Here is a 19,206-nt window from a genome sequence, read left to right as displayed (position 1 = left end):
TTGTTGTTTTTCCCCTTCCAAACTTCCAAAAGTAAAAATTATTTATTAATGACTTTTAAATTCAAATTCAGATCTGAACAGTTTGAATTCTGGCATCCCCAGTAAAAATAAAAATTTTGTTTATTTTATAAATGAAAACATTAAAGATTTTGCCAGATTTTCTGGGCAATGCCATGCATTATTATATGGCTAAATTAAACATCATAGAAAAAATACTTTACAGTTTATATTTATTTATTATACAATATATTATATTTAGATAATTTAATTTTAACTTACGCAACATCTACTCACAAATGCCTTAAATACTTTTTTCCCAGTATAGTACAGTATGTGTTAAGAAAATCAACTAAGAATGTAAATTGAACAATGGTGTTAAAACAGTTGAAATATAATTAATTCACAGGGTAACAATAAATAGAACTTAAAAATTGCAGGCTTTGTCACTAACACACCTGAATGTTGTTTTGCATGTGAACACCTTGCTCTTGAGCCTTTAAGAGTAACTCAGTGACCAACTGTTCGACTTCTCCCAGACCCTGCTGTATCTCCTCAGGTAGCTTCTCAGACAGATGCAATATCAACATATGGTAGCTCTTAAACTTCTGGAAGTAATTCTGTCAGCACAATAATTAAAAGACTTATAAATAAAATCAATAGATGACTGACACAAACACACATAAACGTGGGTCTGATTTTAGCCACACATATTGTATGATAATCTGAAGAGTCTCTGCCCAATATCTGTATTGCTCATGATTGAATGTGCTTGTGTTTTCTTTTTGCCGTTAGACAATGATAAAGGGCCAGTAAAGTTTTTGCAGAAATGTCAGTTACATTTTAATAATGATTTTGGTTGTGACAGAAGCTTATCTGTGGTCACATACTTTGTGTCCTTTGAGGAAACCCTGGATTTCACTGCAGCTTTGAGGAATTACACCTTGGCTGCTTTGCAGTCGTTCAGAGCCCAACTCCATTAAAGTTTTTAAGTCTTGCAAAACAGCCTGAAAGCAGCGGTGTTGTGCAGGATTTTCTGTCACTGATCCCTGCAGCTTTCTCATAGAACTCCACACATTGCCCTGCACAGAAGAAAGTTAACACATATGACAGTGCCCAAGATGGATTTGGTATCCTTGGACATCTAAAGGTGGTCAGATTGCTCATAGCACAAAATGTTAATGTATTAATAATTTCAGCACTACACAATATTACAATAGGTTAATATTACAATAACAATTAACAACTGTAGCCTGTTGGTAAATGAGATAAAATATAGGATACAATTTACCTTTGGACTAGTTTCATCCTGAATTAAGCTTCTTGAGTCACCTTGCTGAGTTTCTTTGGCCTTCAGTATAGACAACAGATATTCAAGCAGCTGTTTACCAGTCTGTGCAAAAGGTAAAAGAAAAAAAAAACGGTTCATGTCTGTGCTAATTATTCACAATTCAAAAATAGTACTCTGATCTGTATCTTTAAATATAGTGTCAGGCCATGATTACTGTAGTTTTATTATTACCATATTTAATTTTAAGGCTGGTGAGAGATATTTTAAATAATTAATCACACTTAATTATTTTGTGCAGTTTACTGTTTATTGGAAACTTAGTGCTGACAATTTTTGCCACTGAAATTAACATTTTCTAAAACGTCACAAATTATTTTACCAATAATTATATTTATTAATAGAAAATAACCTGAAGCTGATGTCTATGACCCAGCTGTGTGCTTAGCAGCAGCTCGTGGGATGATAGGGCTCTCTGAGTAAAGGTTATACAGCTATTGACACACTCTAGGCAGCATGACACATCAGCTGCCTCTGGACCACATGCCTCAGTGATTTCTGGGCCCATACTGCTTATCGCACTGCCTACATAAGCCAGCTGTGATGAAAGACACTACGAGAAGGAGAAAATGTGGTCAAACCACAGTAAGTGTGTTAGTGATGTTCTGAAAAGAATATCAAACATTGAGTTGAGACGGTACACCAGAACCCTATTGAGCTTCATTTGATACCTCTAGGTTCAGCAGCTGAAGCTGGCAGCCTTCTTTGCTTCGCGATGATGGAGCGTGCAGTGTGTGAGTGATGCTGGTGATTGAGTCACTCAGACCGGTCAGAATATCACATAATTCAAAACTGATAGCTCTCCATTCCTCCACCTCATCAGCCTGAATAGAATCACAAGAAGATAGGAAGACATGGAAACAAAAGATTATTATGCAATGGTTTGGACAAGAACAGAACAGCAGCTGAACTGTATGACAAACAAATTAACAAAATATGTCTTCAACACTATGTGTTACACTCTTAAACACTCTCAGTTTTAATATAACACTAATAGTGTTAATAAAGCACTGGTGAATTTGTGTTGAATATTCAAAGTTTTAACAATTTAGAGTCAAAAGCCCCATAGTAGTATTGCAGAATGCACTAACCCCTAAGTCATCAACTACCTTAAAACATGCTGAATTACTTATAACAACTATTAAAATGGAATTCAGGTTTCAGCATGGCTCTGTGCTTCAGCTGTATTTAACTTAGGCTGAATTTAAGAAGCATTGTTCTGTGTTTGGACAGGACATCATGCAGCAGTCTCAAGCTCACCGAAGTGCCCATGCTGTGTGTTTTTTGACAAATATGTTGGAGTCGGTCAGCATATCCTTGCATTTGCTGTGTATGAGAAGGCCCTAAATCACACTCCACCTCAAACTCAGATATTCTGGCCACCTGTAGAGAAAAAGAAGAAGCGACAAAACACAGCAGTCTATAGCTTTAAAGCTTAAAGGGTTATTTTTAAGATTTTAATTGTATTTCATTCATTCATTCATTATCTGTAACCGCTTATCCAATTCAGGGTCGCGGTGGGTCCAGAGCCTACCTGGAATCATTGGGCGCAAGGCGGGAATACACCCTGGAGGGGGTGCCAGTCCTTCACAGGGCAACACAGACACACACACACATTCACTCCTACGGACACTTTTGAGTCGCCAATACACCTACCAACGTGTGTTTTTGGACTGTGGGAGGAAACCGGAGCACCCGGAGGAAACCCAAGCGGACACAAGGAGAACACACCAACTCCTCACAGACAGTCACCTGGAGCAGGAATCGAACCCACAACCTCCAAGCCCCTGGGGCTGTGTGACTGTGACACTACCTGCTGCCACAACGTGCTGCCCCTTAATTGTATTTATTTATTATTATTATTATTATTAGTATTATTATTATTATTATGGTTAAAACATAATCATTTGTGTTGGTCTTATTTCAAATGTACCTAACCTAACTTAATAAAAAATGTAGTGCCTATCTATGCATACAGACGTTCAATTCATGCTTGAAACAGGCTTAAAATCTTTTTGCCTTTTTTAATTCATTTAGGGCTAACAGTTGTATAATGGTAAATAAAAAGGCTATACCTATATTCACACTAAAACTAATAATAATGAGAATCATTCTGTTTACATTGGAAGAAAAAATTCTTCTAAATAAGCTTTTGAGTTCTCTGATTACCTCTGATGTATTTATGTCCTGTGCCGGTTTTAATGAATTCTGCAAAGCTTGCAGTCTGAGAAGAAGTTGAGTCCAAGTTTCTCTGGCTGTAGCTTTTTCCCTTGGCAGTCCGATATCAGAGAGACTTACAGCACTTGGCCTAAAGAATGAGGAGCACCATTAATTTGAGGATGTTTATCAAAGGTCCCTCACTGGACACTGGACATGGAAAACCTGGTCTGCTTTTATATGATAAAACACTGTTGATTAAGAGAGATGATGACAAGCAAAGTTATGAAATAATGAAATGTGTCCTACCCCACATGTGTTTCTGCGTCTGTCTTCTCCTCATGCTCTAGATCAGAGCTACTGCCGTGGCGAGCAATAGCCTCAATCAGGTCTCTGTGCCTTCTCAGCTCATTCTGAACCTGCTGGAGTAAAAGAAAAAATTAACCAAATGCACCACATTTACTTTACAGAAGAAAAACAGGTATCACTCTGTATCTTAGTATCTCAGTCTGATGTATCAGGACATTTTGTTGTAGAAAAATGTACAAAAGAATGATAATATTCTAAATGTCAGAAGTTAAAAATAAGCAGGACACTAGAGGTTAATCTAAAATCAATAATAATTTTAGCTATGACTGAAAAATGACTGAAATATTTGGATGACATTTCTAACTAATTAAGTTATCAACAAGGTTAATATCTAGATTGCCTTATATATAAATGTGATCAAATCTCAAGGCAAGTCTCAGACCTCAGATTACAGGATAATTATAATCTATACATAGTTATTTCTGTTGATTCCAGAATACTTGCAGCATATTTCAAACAACTCTATAAACCCAGTAGAACTTATTTTCACACATTGATATTGTTGAATAAAGTTATATTTTACCAGTGCATTGTGGTCCTGAGGACCAATCTCTGTGTCTGTGTGAGACCGGACTATCGTAGGCACTGTAGTCTCCATCCCCACGCTGACCACTGCAGCTATGTCTTGGACCTCACTGACAGACGTGCATGTGTCTTTTTTAATTATGGGTTTGAAGATGGACCCATCCTGGTGGTCAGTTAATATCTCCTGTGTGTCTGACTGAGACATCATGTCAGTGTCCTCCTTATTTATATCTTCTGTATCAGGAGATTTCTCTTCTGGTTTAATGGAATCTATGAGTCCTTCAGACCTCTCCAATGTTTCTGCTAGTCTGATCTTGTTAACGATATCTTTAGTTCCTTTGTAAATAATTTCAGATGTCATAATTTGTTGGCTTGTAGACTCCAATATCACTGGTATTGTTGATTCAGCAGCCTTGGCAAGGTGGGCAGGTACAGGATCAATGTTTTCAGCAGCTGAGTCACTGTCTGTGAGAACTGGAACAGAACCTATAAGCTGTGTCGGTGAAACAGTATCTCCAAGTTTAGTGTCATTTTTCAAAAGCACAGACTCCAAGGATTTTCTTTTATCTACAGGGAATGATTCCTGGGGACCAGTAGTCTCCATTTTCTCACTGAGCGGAGTAGCTGTGTGTTGGTCTTCACTGACTGATGTTAGTGTGTCTTCTTCTTTCATTATGTGTTTTAAGGTGTACCCTTCCTGTTGTGCACTGAACGTCTCCTGAGTGTCTGGCTCTGTCCTTGTGTCAGTGGTTTCCCTGTCTTTATATTTCACATTAATTTTTGTAGATGAGTATGTCTCTTCTAGTTTAACCAAATCTCTCTCTCTCAGTCCATCAGGTTCATCTAATTTTCCTGCTTGTGCATCTGCTTTCAGCATTTGTTTTTCACCAAGTTCACATGCTACAGCATGTTGTAAAATAGCCCCCACTTTGAATGGCACTGATGATTCAGTAGATTGGACAGGAAAAGGAGATACAGGACCAGTGCTTTCAGAAGCTGAGACACTAACTGTGTGAACTGGAATGGAACTTGTAAGCTGTGTTGGTGAAATAGTATTTCCAGCTTGAGTCTCGTTTTTTAAGAGCACAGAGTCCATGGACTTTGGTATTTCCTCCAGAGACGATTCCTGTACAATCAGTGCTGTGTTGTCCTGAGGACTACTCTTGGTGTCTGTGTGAGAGGAGATGAGCATTGGCACGGTAGTCTCCACTTTATCCCTGACCAGAGTAGGTGTTTGTTGGCCCTCACTGACTGACGTGCATGTGTCTTCCTTGTTTCTGGCTTTGGATGCAGACCTTTCCAGCTGGTAATTTAATATTTCCTGTGCGTCTGACTTGGTTGTCCTGTCAGTGGCCTCCCTTTCTTTATCCTCCTCCTCATGATTTAAAGAGGTCTCAGTCTCATCTGATTTTACTAAATCTCTCACTTTCCTCTCAGTTTCTACAGGCTGATCCACTGTCTCTGATTGGCTGATGTCTTTGAGCATTTCTTTGTTACCTAGTTCAGATGCTATGGCATGATGTAAATTAGCGTCCACTGTCAATAGCACTGATGGCTCAGTAGGTTGGGCAGTGATGGCAGGTACAGGACCAGTGTTTTCAGCAGCCAAGCTACTATCTGTGAGAACTGGAATGGAACTTGTAAGCTGTGCAGATGAAACAGTATTTCCAGCTTTAGTCTCAGTTTTCAAGAGCACAGAGTCCATGGAACATGGTATTTCTACTAGAGACGATTTCTGTACAATCAGCGCTGTGTTGTCCTGTGGACCAGTCTCTGTGTTTGGATGAGAGAGAACTAGCACAGGTACTGTAGTCTCCAATGTCTCACTGACTGGAGTAGATATCTTTTGGACCTCATTGGTTGATGTGCATGTGTCTTCTTTCTTTGTGGTTCTGGTTTTGGACCCTTCATGTTGGTCAGTTAAATTCTCCTGTGTGTCTGGCTGGGTCTTCATGTCAGTGGCCATCTTGTCTTTCTTTTCCACATCAAGACTTGCAGCAGATGTAAATGTTTCTTCTGATTTAACTGAATCTCTCTCTCTCGGTCCCGCAGGCTCCTGTACTGATTCTGCTTGTCTGGGGTCTTTGAGCATTTCTTTGTTTTCTTTATGACTAATTTCATGCTGTACAGTAGACTCCGTAGTCAATGGTATCAGTGACTCAGGCTGGGTAGCGATGGCAGGAATAGAATCAATATATTGCACTGAGCTACTATCTGTGGTAGCTGAAATGGATCTTAAAAGCTGTGTAGGTGAATCAGAACTTCTAGGTTTAGTCTCAAGGGTACTCTCAAGTTTAGTTTTCAAGGGTACACACTCCATGGGCTTCTTTATTTCTGTCACAGACATTTCCTGCAGAGTCAAGTGTTGAAAGTAAGAACATAGAGCACATGGGACCTTGGCTGAAAAATGAAAAAAACTATTTAACTAAAATTTATTTACAAGGAAAAGTGAATCTTACCTTAGTGATAGACACTTGCACCACAGTGGCAGCAATAGTTTCATCCTGCTCCTCATCCATTAGAGTACAATCTGGGTCCTGGTATAAATGGGTTAGAATGAGAACAGGGAGTTAAACAACAGATCGGATGGATTTGAGAGATGGTGTTTCAGAGTAAAGGGTGAAGTAGTCAGCTGGATCTGACAGGACCAAGTAGGTTACATTTAGAATTGCAGATTGATATGGATTGCTGAATGTGGATTTGTTGTATTTGTATGTGGATTATGTTTTTAAATAAAACAAAAATTTTAAAAAGTGTTTGATTTATTAAACTGTTAATATGTAAACAAAATTATTCAGAGTGATTAGAGAACTGGTAATGTTAGCAACAATAATAAAAGAACCAGAAATCTGATACATTATTAATTCTTTCTCTTAGATCTCTTAGTTTTATGGCCGTTTTGAAACCAGGTTTAGTCTGAAAAATACTTTAAAAATCTATTCACAGATGAAAGGTTCATTCGGGGCATCGTGAGGCAAAACCTGGCATTTTGGAACATAAATAAAATTATAAAATTGGCTTTGTAGTATGACCCTTGACTGTTATCAATAGCATAAAGAAATCAAGCTTCTCTACAAAACACCATTTTGCATTAAGCCACTCTGATTGACCCTACATTTGAAACATTGGAGTAATTCTCTTTTACTTAGTTACATAGTTGAAAATTAAATTATGCATTTTCTAATATTCACTGTTATAAGCAAACTCCATTTTTCCTACCCATTTAAAGTTATTTCAGTGACACTGACATTTTCTTTCATTAGTGAGACTATGCATTTTTAGAAAATTACTAAAATATAGAGATGCAGAAATTGTTGATTATGTTATTGCAATTTTTTATTAGTCGAGCTGGAAGGTGCGATGATCTGAAGGTGAGTGGTATACATTGAGGAGAAAGGAGGAAAAAACTAAGGCACATTAATATTTGTATTAAGTGGAAAAAAGCAAAGAAATATGGACCAAAAATTTCCAGCAGGTCACTTAAATTAGAAACACTTCATTGAAGATAGAAAGATGTGTCTTCACTACCTCTGGAACACTGCAGGTAAGAGTCCCAGAGGAAGAAGAGTGACTGGCTTCATCCTCATAATCATCTTCCTCCTCCTCTTCCTCAGCACAGGTTTTTTCCACAGACTCCTGCTTCAAAGTTGCAGGGATTTGTAAGGCCAAAGATTTCAAACATTGACTACATCATTTAAATTCATCAAGTCATTTCATCTATCTGTGATGAAATCAATCATGTCAAATACATCTACGCATACGGGAAAAACAACTGTCCAATTAAATAAGTATTAAATGTGGGTGTTAAACTCACTGTCACATCGCCAGGGCAGTGAAGGGACTGGTTGGATGACACTGTTTGCTCAGAGGGAGACTGTAGATCCACAGGATGACCAACAGCAGCCTGAAAAATAAGACGCAAGCTTTATATTTTTGCTTATTTTAAGATTATTAATCTTATAGTTGGAGCTGAACTTTGCTTAGGCTGTATTTAGCAGAACTTTATACAGTGGGTTGCATCGCCCACTTATCAAAGGTTACATGGAGAATACAATTTTTGTAACAGTGCAAATAGACATTTCCAGGAATATACTTATGCTCATTTGTTACTGTACACCTGTAATGTTTCGGGAATAAAAATACTATATAAAATAATTCACAATGTAACTTTGCACATAGATTTAAAAAAAATGAATCATGAATCATGATTTAAGGGTTACTTTAAGAATTAACCAAAAGACACTCACTGATACAGCAGTATGCTTATATATTTTTTTCTGATTGGTAAAACCATTGGTTATTGTGCCTTACTAATCAGTGGTCACATTGTAGACAGGATGGACAGAAAATAAGTGGTGTAGCAAAAAAGTAAGATTCTTTAGCCATGGCAGAGATGGCTCCCACAGATTCCCTTCACTGAACTCTCAACCCAAGGGATGGTCAACTCCTTTTGTTCCAACAGACATAAAAGAGTTGGAGAGCAAAACATAAGGTCATGTGGGTGTAAGATTTAAGACGTTCAGTGTCATTTACTCAGATGATGAACTGTGGTCCAACACAGTTATAGAGCCAGGGACATGAGAAAGATAAGAAATTCTCAAGGGAGTAACTATTAACAGAAAAGGCTGCCTATATTTTGGCTTCAGATTATTCAAAATGGTTTTAAACAATGTATAATTCTGACATTAATTAACAGGTTTCCAGGACAATTATGTAGTTATCGTTAGTTTCGGAGATGTGCTTCACTGCTTCTCATTAATCACTACCTTAATATCTCCCCATAAACAGCAGTGAAGGTCATTTCTTTCAGATCTATTTCCATGAAAGATAAGCAACTCAAACATTATCAACAGCTATAAAAATGCCAGAGACTAAAGATATACAGTTAAAATGTCTGAAATCCCCTAACAGCTAAACAGACAGGGGGCATAAAATTAGTGTTAATCTGTAGGAACTTCATAATCATATGAGTGTTTCATATCGTTTGTTTGTTTATTTATTTATTTATTGTCTGTAACGCCTTATCTAGTCAAGGGTCACGGTGGGTCCGGAGCCTACCCAGAATCACTGGGTGCAAGGTGGGAACACACACTGGAAGGGGTGCCAGTACTTCACAGGGCGACACACTCACACCTAGGGACACATTTAATTTGATTCGCCAATCCACCTTCCAACGTGTTTTTGGACTCTGGGACAAAACCAGAGCACCCAGAGGAAACCCACGTGGACATGGAAAGAACACACCAAACTCCTCACAGACAGTCACTGGAGCGGGACTTGACCCCACAACCTCCAGGTCCCTGGAGCTGTGTGTCTGCAACACTACCTGCTGCCCACTTCATATTGTTATATAATAAAATAGATAAAAAGAGGGTGAGATATTTACAGCCACTTAAAAAGCTAGTGACACCTCATTGTCTTTAATTTCTTATATTCCATTCAGAATAAAAGCAATGAAAAATAGAACCTACAAATTTTAACAAGTGTTGGAATTGCTTGTATTTTGAAAATATGTCTGTTGTTTGGAAAGACCAAAGAGCGGAAGGAATTTGGGACCAAAGATTTCTAGCAGGTCACAAATTCGAGACACTTCACTGAAGATAAAATTATGTGTCTTCACTACCTCTGGAACACTGCAGGTGAGAGTCTCAGAAGAAGAAGAATGACTGGCTTCATCCTCATAATAATCTTCCTCCTCCACTTCCTCAGCACAGGTTTTTTCCACAGACTCCTGTTTCAAAGTTGCAGGGATTTGTAAGGCCAAAGATTTCAAACATTTTCAAACATTTCATTTGAAGTCAGTGCCATCACTGAACTCAAATCTATCTTTCTGTGATGAAATCAATCATGTCAAATATTTTTGCATATGGGAAAAACAACTGTCCAATTGAATATGTATTAAATGTGGGTGTTAAACTCACTCTCACATATCCAGGGTAATGAAGGGACTGGCTGGATGACACTTCTTGCTCAGAGGGAGACTGTAGATCCACAGGATGACCAACAGCAGCCTGAAAAATGAGACGCAAGCGTTATATTTTAGTTTATTTTCAGATTATTAATCTTAGAGTTGGAGCTGCCAGTCTCATCTGTCTGAAATTCCCCCAACAGCTAAACAGGCAGGAGGCATAAAATGGTATTAATTTGTCAGAAATTCATAATCATATGAGTGCTTCATACTGTTATATAAAGAAATAAAAATAAAGAGTGTGATATATTTCCATTCACTTAACAAGCTACAGACACCTAATTGTCTTTCATTTCTGATATTCCATTGTTTCATTTCTAGTACTCTATATTGTTTAAATCAAACAGAAAATTCTGTCTAAAAAGAACCCTGTTTTCACATTTTTTAAAACTGTCCTTATTAAGATTCACAGTGTGCAAACAGAAAGATTAACTGAGGTAGTCTTCAAACAAATTATCTTTCTGTCAGTGTAATAGCCACAAGATGACTACCAATCTAAAATAAGCAAAGTGAACTGGATAATAATACAGACCCTGAGTGCAGCCCTTTGTTCTTCAGTTAGCTGCTGTAGGTCTTGAACGGGCTGCTGAAGCTGCTGTGCTCTGTGAAAAGCTGACAAGGTGTGCTCTGCTCCTGCAGGCAGGCCCAGGCCAGCCCTGCACCTCTCAATCTCAGCAATGGTCCTCTTCATCACCTGAAGGTTGTCCAGGATTACCTGTGAAATGTGACCAAAATAAGATATTTATGAAAAAATATCTCAAATGTTATTTCACAGCAAGAAAAAAGACAGTCTTTGGTAAAATTTCACATGACTCTAGTTTTAATTAAACATGCCTGTCTGTTCTGGAGATGTTCTTCTGTTGAAATATTATCTGTGTCCACTGTGGATAAGATGGCTTTGATCTTTGTTACATTTTTCTCCATTGCCTTCACCTCTGCTTCAATGGCGTCCATCTCCTATAGAAAATGTATATAAAAGTGATGTCTCTGATGGAAACCACATGCCAAATATTTAGCAACATCGATCGGGTGCTTACAGCTGCTGCATGCTGGAGCTGGGTGAGTGGCTCCAGAGCACGCTGCTGCATTTTGACGATGTTGGTGTGGACCTGCAGAATGTTTTGCTGTTGAGAACTGGTGTCACACACTACTGAGATCTCCTCCAGTGCAGGTCCAAAAGCTTCAAGAGCACCCAGTATCCCTTCTGACTCATCCAGCACCATCTGTGCATCAAACAGCATTAAACAGCCTCTCAGACATCAGACATAACTAATACAAGCTACGGTGAGTAAACGCTGCTCACTATGGCACATGTACAAACCAATTGTCCCTGTCTGGGAAACGACAGCCTATGTAAAATCATTTCTGGAAAGATTTTAGTCAGTAAGTACTTTAGTCAGTAGTCCATTTAAAAGAGTGTTCAGTGTACGAGACCTGTAAAGAGTTGGCATGGCCGTGAAGGCACTTGGCAGTGGTGTATGAAAGAGGGGTGGCCAGCCAGGACTGAGCCTCAGCCAGCCAGCGTGTACAGCTGTGGAGAATATCTTCATACTCTTGTAGACATGGAGGAATCTAAATGCAAAAAATAAGAATAGAAATGTAGAAATGCCATTTACACATTTATAACACTAGAAATGCGGACAAGCTTTAACATCCAGGGTAATGATGATAAACCCCCCAAAAGAAAAGAACTTTATGTACTGTTTATGGTATGTTTGTAGTTTGTTTTCAAGTTTTCTTTTAACAATTTAGAATTTTTTTAAACATGAGTCTGACTAGGACAAAGTGGTGCAGTTTACTAGTAACACAAGACGTGCTATATGAACAAAAAATGTAAAAGAATAAATAAAATTAAAATAACACAATAGCACTAGACATACTCTGCTAATGAAGGCGGTCCTCTGCTCTGCCTGTTTGGATACAGCTTGGTAGAACTGCAGTGGTTTGGTGAGGTCATCCATGAGCATATGCGCCCTCTCTGGCTGTTCTTCAGCCAGTTCTTGAACCTCCGCTTCTAGCTCTGTTATCCGAGAGTGCCACTGGTCTAACTCGTCCCATATTCGCTGTACGTGCAAAAAACACACAAATTCAAGCATGCAGATTTATATATATGAATATATAAAAGTGAAAGTATAATAATTTCCTATAAGAGTGTTAAAGGAACAATCTGTCATTTTCTCAAATGTTTTTTTTTTTTACAGTATACTGTCACCTAGTGGCCTGGATGTATCAGGGATCCTGTCAACAGTTTCATCTTTCAGCTGTTAGGGGCCACTAAAGTGGATCATTACAGTCCACACACTTAACTTGGCTCAAGTTTTACACAGGATACCCTTTTGAATTCAACAGTCCCATTCATCTGGGCTTGGGAGCAGCACAATTAGTGCACAAGAGTGTGCACCTCCAGTGACTGGGATGCTCACACACTCACACTGTCAATTTTGCATAAGCCAATCAACATTCCAATACACGTTTTGAACTGTGTCAGGAGATTCTGTACTAAGCCTATGATAAACATACCGCCACCATGTGGGGGACAGAATCTATGGAGCATACATCTGTTCAGTTCAGAGGCTACAAAGTAGTTTGATTCTCCATCTTACACGAATAGCTCATTTAGAAAAAAAAATATTTAAAAATTAACTTTACACATACTATATACTACTTTTTGGTGGTAAAAATGACATACTGCTCGTTTAATATGAATAAATCTCTAAATCACACACACCTTCAGGGTGTTTTCAGCTTCTTGTACAGTGCAACATTTCTTTTGAAGAAGTGCCTGCACACAGTTTAAGCCCACAGTCACCTCACCCAGCTGCTCACTCATTCTGTGTAGAGGACTAGCTTGATCCACTGCCTGCTTCACCTAAAACACACACAAATGAGTAAATGCATCTACTCGCTCTAATTATCCAGTGAGTATTGCTATACAAAACTGTTGTGTGTACATTTATATATTGTGGATGTTAGACGAAGACCAAAATTCCACCAGTTGTACGGTCGTATTCACATATCTGAAGAATAAAATCAAGACTTCTATATACCTTCTCCTTTACATTCTGCAGACAGAGACTGACTTCCTTGTGTAGATTCTGAATCTCCTGAGGTGGCTCACTGCTCTTCTCATTCACTTTTTTCATTATCTCCTGCAGTCTTGCCTGTTGAGAGCCCACTTCTACTTTCATCTCCTAAGAGTAGATCAAAGAGATAATGCATGGCTTGTTCATGATGTCACGGCATGTAGACAACATATATCACTGTCATGGTGACAGTGAATGCTAAATCAAAAATGGTATATTTCACTTACAGCTGAGTAAATAGCTGACACTGCTTTTGGGATTGTCATTCAAAAACAATATTCACACAGCAAATACCCAAGTAATTCATATTCAAGTAATTTACACACTTAAAAATGATGGTTCTGCCAGGGTCCTTATTTAATTGAATGGTTCTTTAAAGAATCCTGAACGCTTGCTGAACATTTTGCATGATTAAAGGGTTCTTTGTATCATGAAGGGGTTGTTCAGATTTATGGAGAATGTGTTATAGATGGATCTATACAGCACCTTTTAGAAAATGGTTCTGTATGACACCAAAAACGGTTCCATTATTGTACAAAGCTTGACATTGTGAAAATAAAGGAACTGTTTCTGGTGTCATATAAAACCCTTCTTCTAAAAGGTCATGTATAGATCCATCTATAGCACATTCTCCATCAATCTGAAGAATCCCTTCATGATGCAAAGAACCCTTTAATCATATAAAATGTTCTGCAAACATTCAGGGTTCTATATAGAACCTTTAATAAAGTACCCTTGAAGAACCATACTTTTTAAGAGTGTAGAAATATGCAATATAATCTGTCATTCTCTGATCGCAAGATAAACACGAACCTGTAGGTGTGAGGCTTCAGACTGGTTCTCTAGGATAGACAGGAGTGATAGAACCCTCTGCTGTACTGCCTTCAGCTCCTCTTGTAAACGACCCCATTCCTGAAGCTCTGACAACACACCACGTCTTACCTCACTGATCTGTTCCCTTAGGCTGTGGACAAAAACACACTGAAAATTTAGATGCATAACATTTTTAACAGCCTGTGAGACCTGTGAAACCTTTCTACCCGTCATGTCATATTTGATAACAGCACTATTTCATAGCTGTATCAGTAACAGTGTATCATTATTATAAAACACTAAGTGGTCAGTCAAGTTTGCTTTATATTTTTTTATCTATTTTCCTCTTTAAATTGTTTTGAAAAAAAGAAAATATATATGCTAAATGATTTATATAAAATAACATTTGGTGTCCATCCTGTTTGATCAGATGGTGAAGGCAAGCAAGCATTTACAATGTCAAAACTTGTCAAGGCTATTAACTATTAAAGGTCCGGAGTTAAACACCCATGCACAGCAGGAATAAAAAGCTCAGAAAGGGTGCATCTCCATACCTTCGACAGTGACTTTGAAGATACTGCAGTTCCTGACTCATCTCAGTGGGCGTGCTAAGCTCCTGCATTGATCCTGGTCCATAGCGCTGTAGAGAGACCAGGGTAAAATGCTCTTGGTCCAGCATATCCTGAAGTTGCTCAGTTTGGGATAGGATCCCTTGAAGGTTCTTCAGAGATCTTTCCACTTTGGAGAAATCAGTGAGTCTACCATGAAGTTGGTGAAGAACTTCTTTGGATTTGGTTATCTATCAGACAAAAAAGTATCAACAGCACTTTGTCAAAATACAGATATGAAACAGTACAATTCATAGATGATGCAGTGACATCTTTACCCTTAACGTAATTTCCTTCCATTCTGTTTCTGAGTGTACCACTCTCGACTTGAAGGCATCTAGTCTGCGCTGCAGATTGGCCCAGTGTCTCCACAGATTCCCCAGTGTCCGATCAGCAGCTACACTGCAGCCTTGAACTGCGCAACTCTCTCTTAGCTCCTCCAGTCTCCTACCCATACCCTCTAACTCCTTCTGAAACTCCTATATATAAAGAATGTTAATTGTATCAGTTAGTCAACTAAGGCAAATTGTGTACATGAAAATAATTAGGAAGACTGAATCTGTGTCAAAATGTCCTAATCACAATACTACTACTACTACTACTACTAGTAATAAGAATAATAAATAAAACTTTTGGATTTAATTTGAATATCAAACGCACCTTCATTTCCTGGAGCTGTTCTTTGCACTTTTCCAAAAAAGCTGGCTTTTTACTGAAGCTTTCAGAGAGTTTGGAGTCAGAATTTCTCAGAAACTGGATCACTTCATCATGAAGTCTACTGTGATTGGACTGCTTGGCTAAGCACCTGAAAAAAGGGTCAGAGTCAAAAAGATTAATTAATAAGCCACAAATTTAAGAGACATCAGAAGGAGGTTCCGTTTCCTATGCTGATTTTATTTACATATGAAAAAAAAAACACTGCTGTTAGAAGAACACATCTAAAGGTCCTAGTTACCTCTGAAGGGCTTTCAGTTTAAGCTGAGCTTGTGCTTCCAGTACAGCATCACTCACAAGAAGCTGGCTGATGACTTGGATGTGGAGTTTCTCAATAAGACTGGAAGAAAAGCACACTTGTCTGGGCAATTGGGACTGGATTTCAGCCATGTGAGTCTGGAATCCTTCTGATAGACTTGCAAGTGTTTGTTTAAAATGCTGTTGTTCTTCCATAAGATCTTTAAAGCTGGCTGAAGGGATAAGTAGTTTGAGCTCGATCTGCTGAAGGAAGCCCACAGTTGCCTGGACAGCCCACTGATATCCCTTCAGGGCTTCTTTGGCTTGGAGCAGGTTTTCCTAGACAAACAAATATTAATGTATGCAAATTACACAATAATACTAAATACATGTAAAATAAATGAATATTTTGCATGCTTGTCAGTTTAGAAGTAAAAAATTCAATAACTGCTAAACATTATTTGCTAACCTTTGTGAAACTGATGCCAGCGTTACACTAAATGATACTTCACCGCAGATTTCATTCGGTATCGTCAAGACTGGCAATAACTTTAAATCTGACAGTAAAAGCACTTACCTGATGTAACTTGCATTCTTTCAAAATGTTTCTTCCGCTTTCAAAAGTTTTTCTGTAACTATCAACTGGTGTACAATCTTTGTGTGCCTCCAACATCCTCAATCCAGAATCCACTGTCCTCTGAAGTGTCCAGCACTTACGTAGTTCTTTGGTAATATTTTGGTCATCAGGCTCCAGGCCACTGCTCTGCTTTAGCTGATCTTTTGTTTTCATAATTTGTTCAGTTAGTGCAGCTGGCTCCATGGGATTGCTGACACCCTCCACTAGAGAGTGCTCAAGGTCTTTAACTTCATTGAAAACAACATGCTCCCAGGTAGCAAGGGTTTGAACTACGCTGCGGATCTTTTGCCTCTCTGAACTAAGCTGGGATGGATATAGATCACTGGAAAGAGCCTCTAGTTTGTCAGCAGTCTCCTGAGAGTAAATCTTCAATGTTGGTAATTCCGCGAGCAGACTCTGGCCCAGTCTGAAACGCTTTCTGGCTTCGATGCTTGTATCTGAGACCAGAGGAACTGTCTTCTTTATTGTCTCACAGGAGGTATCTAAACGCATCTTAAAGTTCAGATACTCCTCATGTTCTTTGGCCTGCTGGTCCAAAAGCTTTGCTCTCCCCTTTAAATTCAAGATAGTACGTAGCAGATCTTTCCTCTTATGTCCCTGGCAGTACTGTGCTTCTTGCACTTGAGACAGATGCTCCATTAGCATATGTCTGATAGGCTCAAAAGCTGAAAGGGATTCTCGTGTTACAGGATACCTCTGCCTTTCAAAGTCTGTGGTCAATTGACGTAAATGTTTTTGAATGGCAGCAAATTCTTCTGCAGAAGATTCCTGGGCATGCAAGAGTTCCTCTAGCTCCCAGCATGAGGTTCGCTTACGTCTTATAACCCCACTGATCTCTGCTCGCAAGAAGGCAAGTTTTTCTATAAGGTGAAGGCTCTCTGCCACACTAAGACCAAGAGTCATGTCTTTAATCTCGTCCAGAAGTGTCTGAATGGTAACTAAACGTTTCTGAGCTTCATTCAAGATAGCTTGGTGCCTTTGATGATGGACTTTTAGGTCTGCAATGGTGCTTCCAAGCTCTACAGCTGCACTTTTACCACACTCTTTGTCTAACAGTGAGGTCAGCCAAGTGCTATTATCCATGATCTGACTCTCCAGTCTCTGCCGTGCATGCAACATTTGGTTGAGTTCTAAAGATGAGCAGTCTGATTTCTCTGCAATCTTACTGTACAAGTTCTCCATGGTCTCGAGTGCAGAAAACATTACCGAGGAATCCCCTTCATTGAATCCAGCAATCTCCTCTCTCAGTTTCTTTACAACCAAAGCAAACTTAGATCTCCTGGATGATATTTCTCCCTGGAGTTTCTTCATGCTGTTAATCTGCTGATTAGCCTCCTCAGAAAAGAGAGATAACTTCTTTCTTCTGGTCAGTCTGCCCTCTGTTTGTTTTGCCCAGGTGAAATAGTCTTTCATTATCTCAGTGATCTCTGTCATGGAGTCATCACTGGAATTGGCAATGTGAGTACCAAGCTTCTCATGAGTACAATCCAGCTGAGATTTTACACTTTGTAAGGCTTGCTCAATGTCCTCCCTCTCTTTCTCCCCCAGTGGACACTGAAAAAGAGCTTGACGAAGTTCATGCAGGTACATATAGCGTTCATTCATTTCCACAAAGTCAGATAATGTGACAATTCTCTGTATGGCACTTTGGCATTGAACATGTGTTTGGGAGGTGAGTGATGGAGTTATCTGCAGATTCTTCAGATCACTCAGAAGCACACTGGCATCCTTCAGCAGTACTGAAGCTTCTGACATACAAATGTCAGTGTATCTCAGATTCTGATCTGCAGTTGCCTCTAAAATCTGCCACTTCTCTTGTAAGTTCTTCACCGGGAGTAGGCAAGCCACTGGGCCTTCAGCCTCTCCTAGATGGACTGATACCTGGCAGCATGTTTGCAACAATTCTTCCAACAAGTTTTTCTTCTTCTTCATGGTCTTAAGGAATGCGTGCACATTTTCTGCTTGGACAGCACTGCTTTTCAGAGAATCCCTGCAGGGCAGAGAGAAGAGTCCATTTTATTTCAGTGCAGTATAATCTTTTCAAAATGTATAGTTTATAACTCTCTGAAATATACGCATAGGCTCTGAGTGAAAACAGATATAATAAGATCAACCTTAACATTATGATCACCTCCAATAGCACTGCTGTGTCTGATCAGCTTGTACCAGTGCAACACACACAAACAAACCACCACATCAGCATCACTGCAGTGCTGAGAATGATCCACCACATAAATGCTCTGAAGTGGTCTTGAACTCGGAAGAACAGGGTAAAAGTGGTGTGGGAATGAAGTACGCAGAGCCACTGATGGACTACAGTCTGTAATTGTAGAAATACAAAGTGCTTCTACAAAGTACATGTCAGTAAAGCTGAGGGAATGGAAAGTAAATATAGAAACAAAGAGGTGGTCATAATGCTATGGTTGATAGTGTGGGTGCTTTAACTCACAGACTAAGGGTATTCAGCTTTGCCTCCAGTTCTATTAGAGTATCTTGTAGTTTCTGTTTTTTTTGATGATACTGTGAAACCTGATGGAGCTGGGCCTCTTTAACCTGTACAGTGGCTGAGGCATCGAGCAGTGCTGCACTCCATCTCCCCTCCATCCATTGACTGTGCTGGGAGTGACCACTGCTTACACACTGGGACAGTGCATCTATCTGCTCCACAACACACTGTCTGCAGCTCTGAAGACACAGAATAAGATTTAGGAAAATTATGTTTATGTTCTATAACTTGGGGTATCTAGAAT

The 19,206-nt window shown here is 39.0% G+C and overlaps 1 protein-coding gene across 1 annotated transcript in view; it reads right to left on the bottom strand.

The window, feature by feature from the left end:
* Positions 1 to 19,206, bottom strand: part of LOC136702691 (nesprin-2) — a 108,937-nt gene that overhangs the window by 38,643 nt on the left and 51,088 nt on the right. Inside the window, exons 46-73 of the mRNA XM_066677842.1 lie at positions 18,906 to 19,141; positions 16,397 to 18,446; positions 15,824 to 16,158; positions 15,529 to 15,673; positions 15,147 to 15,347; positions 14,815 to 15,059; positions 14,261 to 14,411; positions 13,412 to 13,555; positions 13,093 to 13,233; positions 12,245 to 12,427; positions 11,799 to 11,936; positions 11,402 to 11,587; positions 11,199 to 11,321; positions 10,897 to 11,079; positions 10,318 to 10,407; positions 10,020 to 10,127; positions 8,211 to 8,300; positions 7,925 to 8,035; positions 6,856 to 6,933; positions 4,395 to 6,746; positions 3,812 to 3,924; positions 3,515 to 3,653; positions 2,606 to 2,728; positions 2,017 to 2,169; positions 1,698 to 1,898; positions 1,289 to 1,390; positions 888 to 1,079; positions 456 to 617 (exon numbers count right to left, since the gene is read on the bottom strand). Of these exons, the coding sequence (XP_066533939.1) occupies positions 456 to 617; positions 888 to 1,079; positions 1,289 to 1,390; positions 1,698 to 1,898; positions 2,017 to 2,169; positions 2,606 to 2,728; positions 3,515 to 3,653; positions 3,812 to 3,924; positions 4,395 to 6,746; positions 6,856 to 6,933; positions 7,925 to 8,035; positions 8,211 to 8,300; positions 10,020 to 10,127; positions 10,318 to 10,407; positions 10,897 to 11,079; positions 11,199 to 11,321; positions 11,402 to 11,587; positions 11,799 to 11,936; positions 12,245 to 12,427; positions 13,093 to 13,233; positions 13,412 to 13,555; positions 14,261 to 14,411; positions 14,815 to 15,059; positions 15,147 to 15,347; positions 15,529 to 15,673; positions 15,824 to 16,158; positions 16,397 to 18,446; positions 18,906 to 19,141 (8,475 nt within the window). The remainder of the gene's footprint in view (positions 1 to 455; positions 618 to 887; positions 1,080 to 1,288; positions 1,391 to 1,697; positions 1,899 to 2,016; positions 2,170 to 2,605; positions 2,729 to 3,514; positions 3,654 to 3,811; positions 3,925 to 4,394; positions 6,747 to 6,855; positions 6,934 to 7,924; positions 8,036 to 8,210; positions 8,301 to 10,019; positions 10,128 to 10,317; positions 10,408 to 10,896; positions 11,080 to 11,198; positions 11,322 to 11,401; positions 11,588 to 11,798; positions 11,937 to 12,244; positions 12,428 to 13,092; positions 13,234 to 13,411; positions 13,556 to 14,260; positions 14,412 to 14,814; positions 15,060 to 15,146; positions 15,348 to 15,528; positions 15,674 to 15,823; positions 16,159 to 16,396; positions 18,447 to 18,905; positions 19,142 to 19,206) is intronic.

The sequence above is a fragment of the Hoplias malabaricus genome, chromosome 7 (genome assembly GCF_029633855.1).
Source record: "Hoplias malabaricus isolate fHopMal1 chromosome 7, fHopMal1.hap1, whole genome shotgun sequence".
Taxonomy (NCBI): Eukaryota; Metazoa; Chordata; class Actinopteri; order Characiformes; family Erythrinidae; genus Hoplias; species Hoplias malabaricus.
The sequence above is the reverse complement of the archived record's forward strand: the minus strand, read 5'-3'. Positions and strand labels throughout refer to the sequence as shown.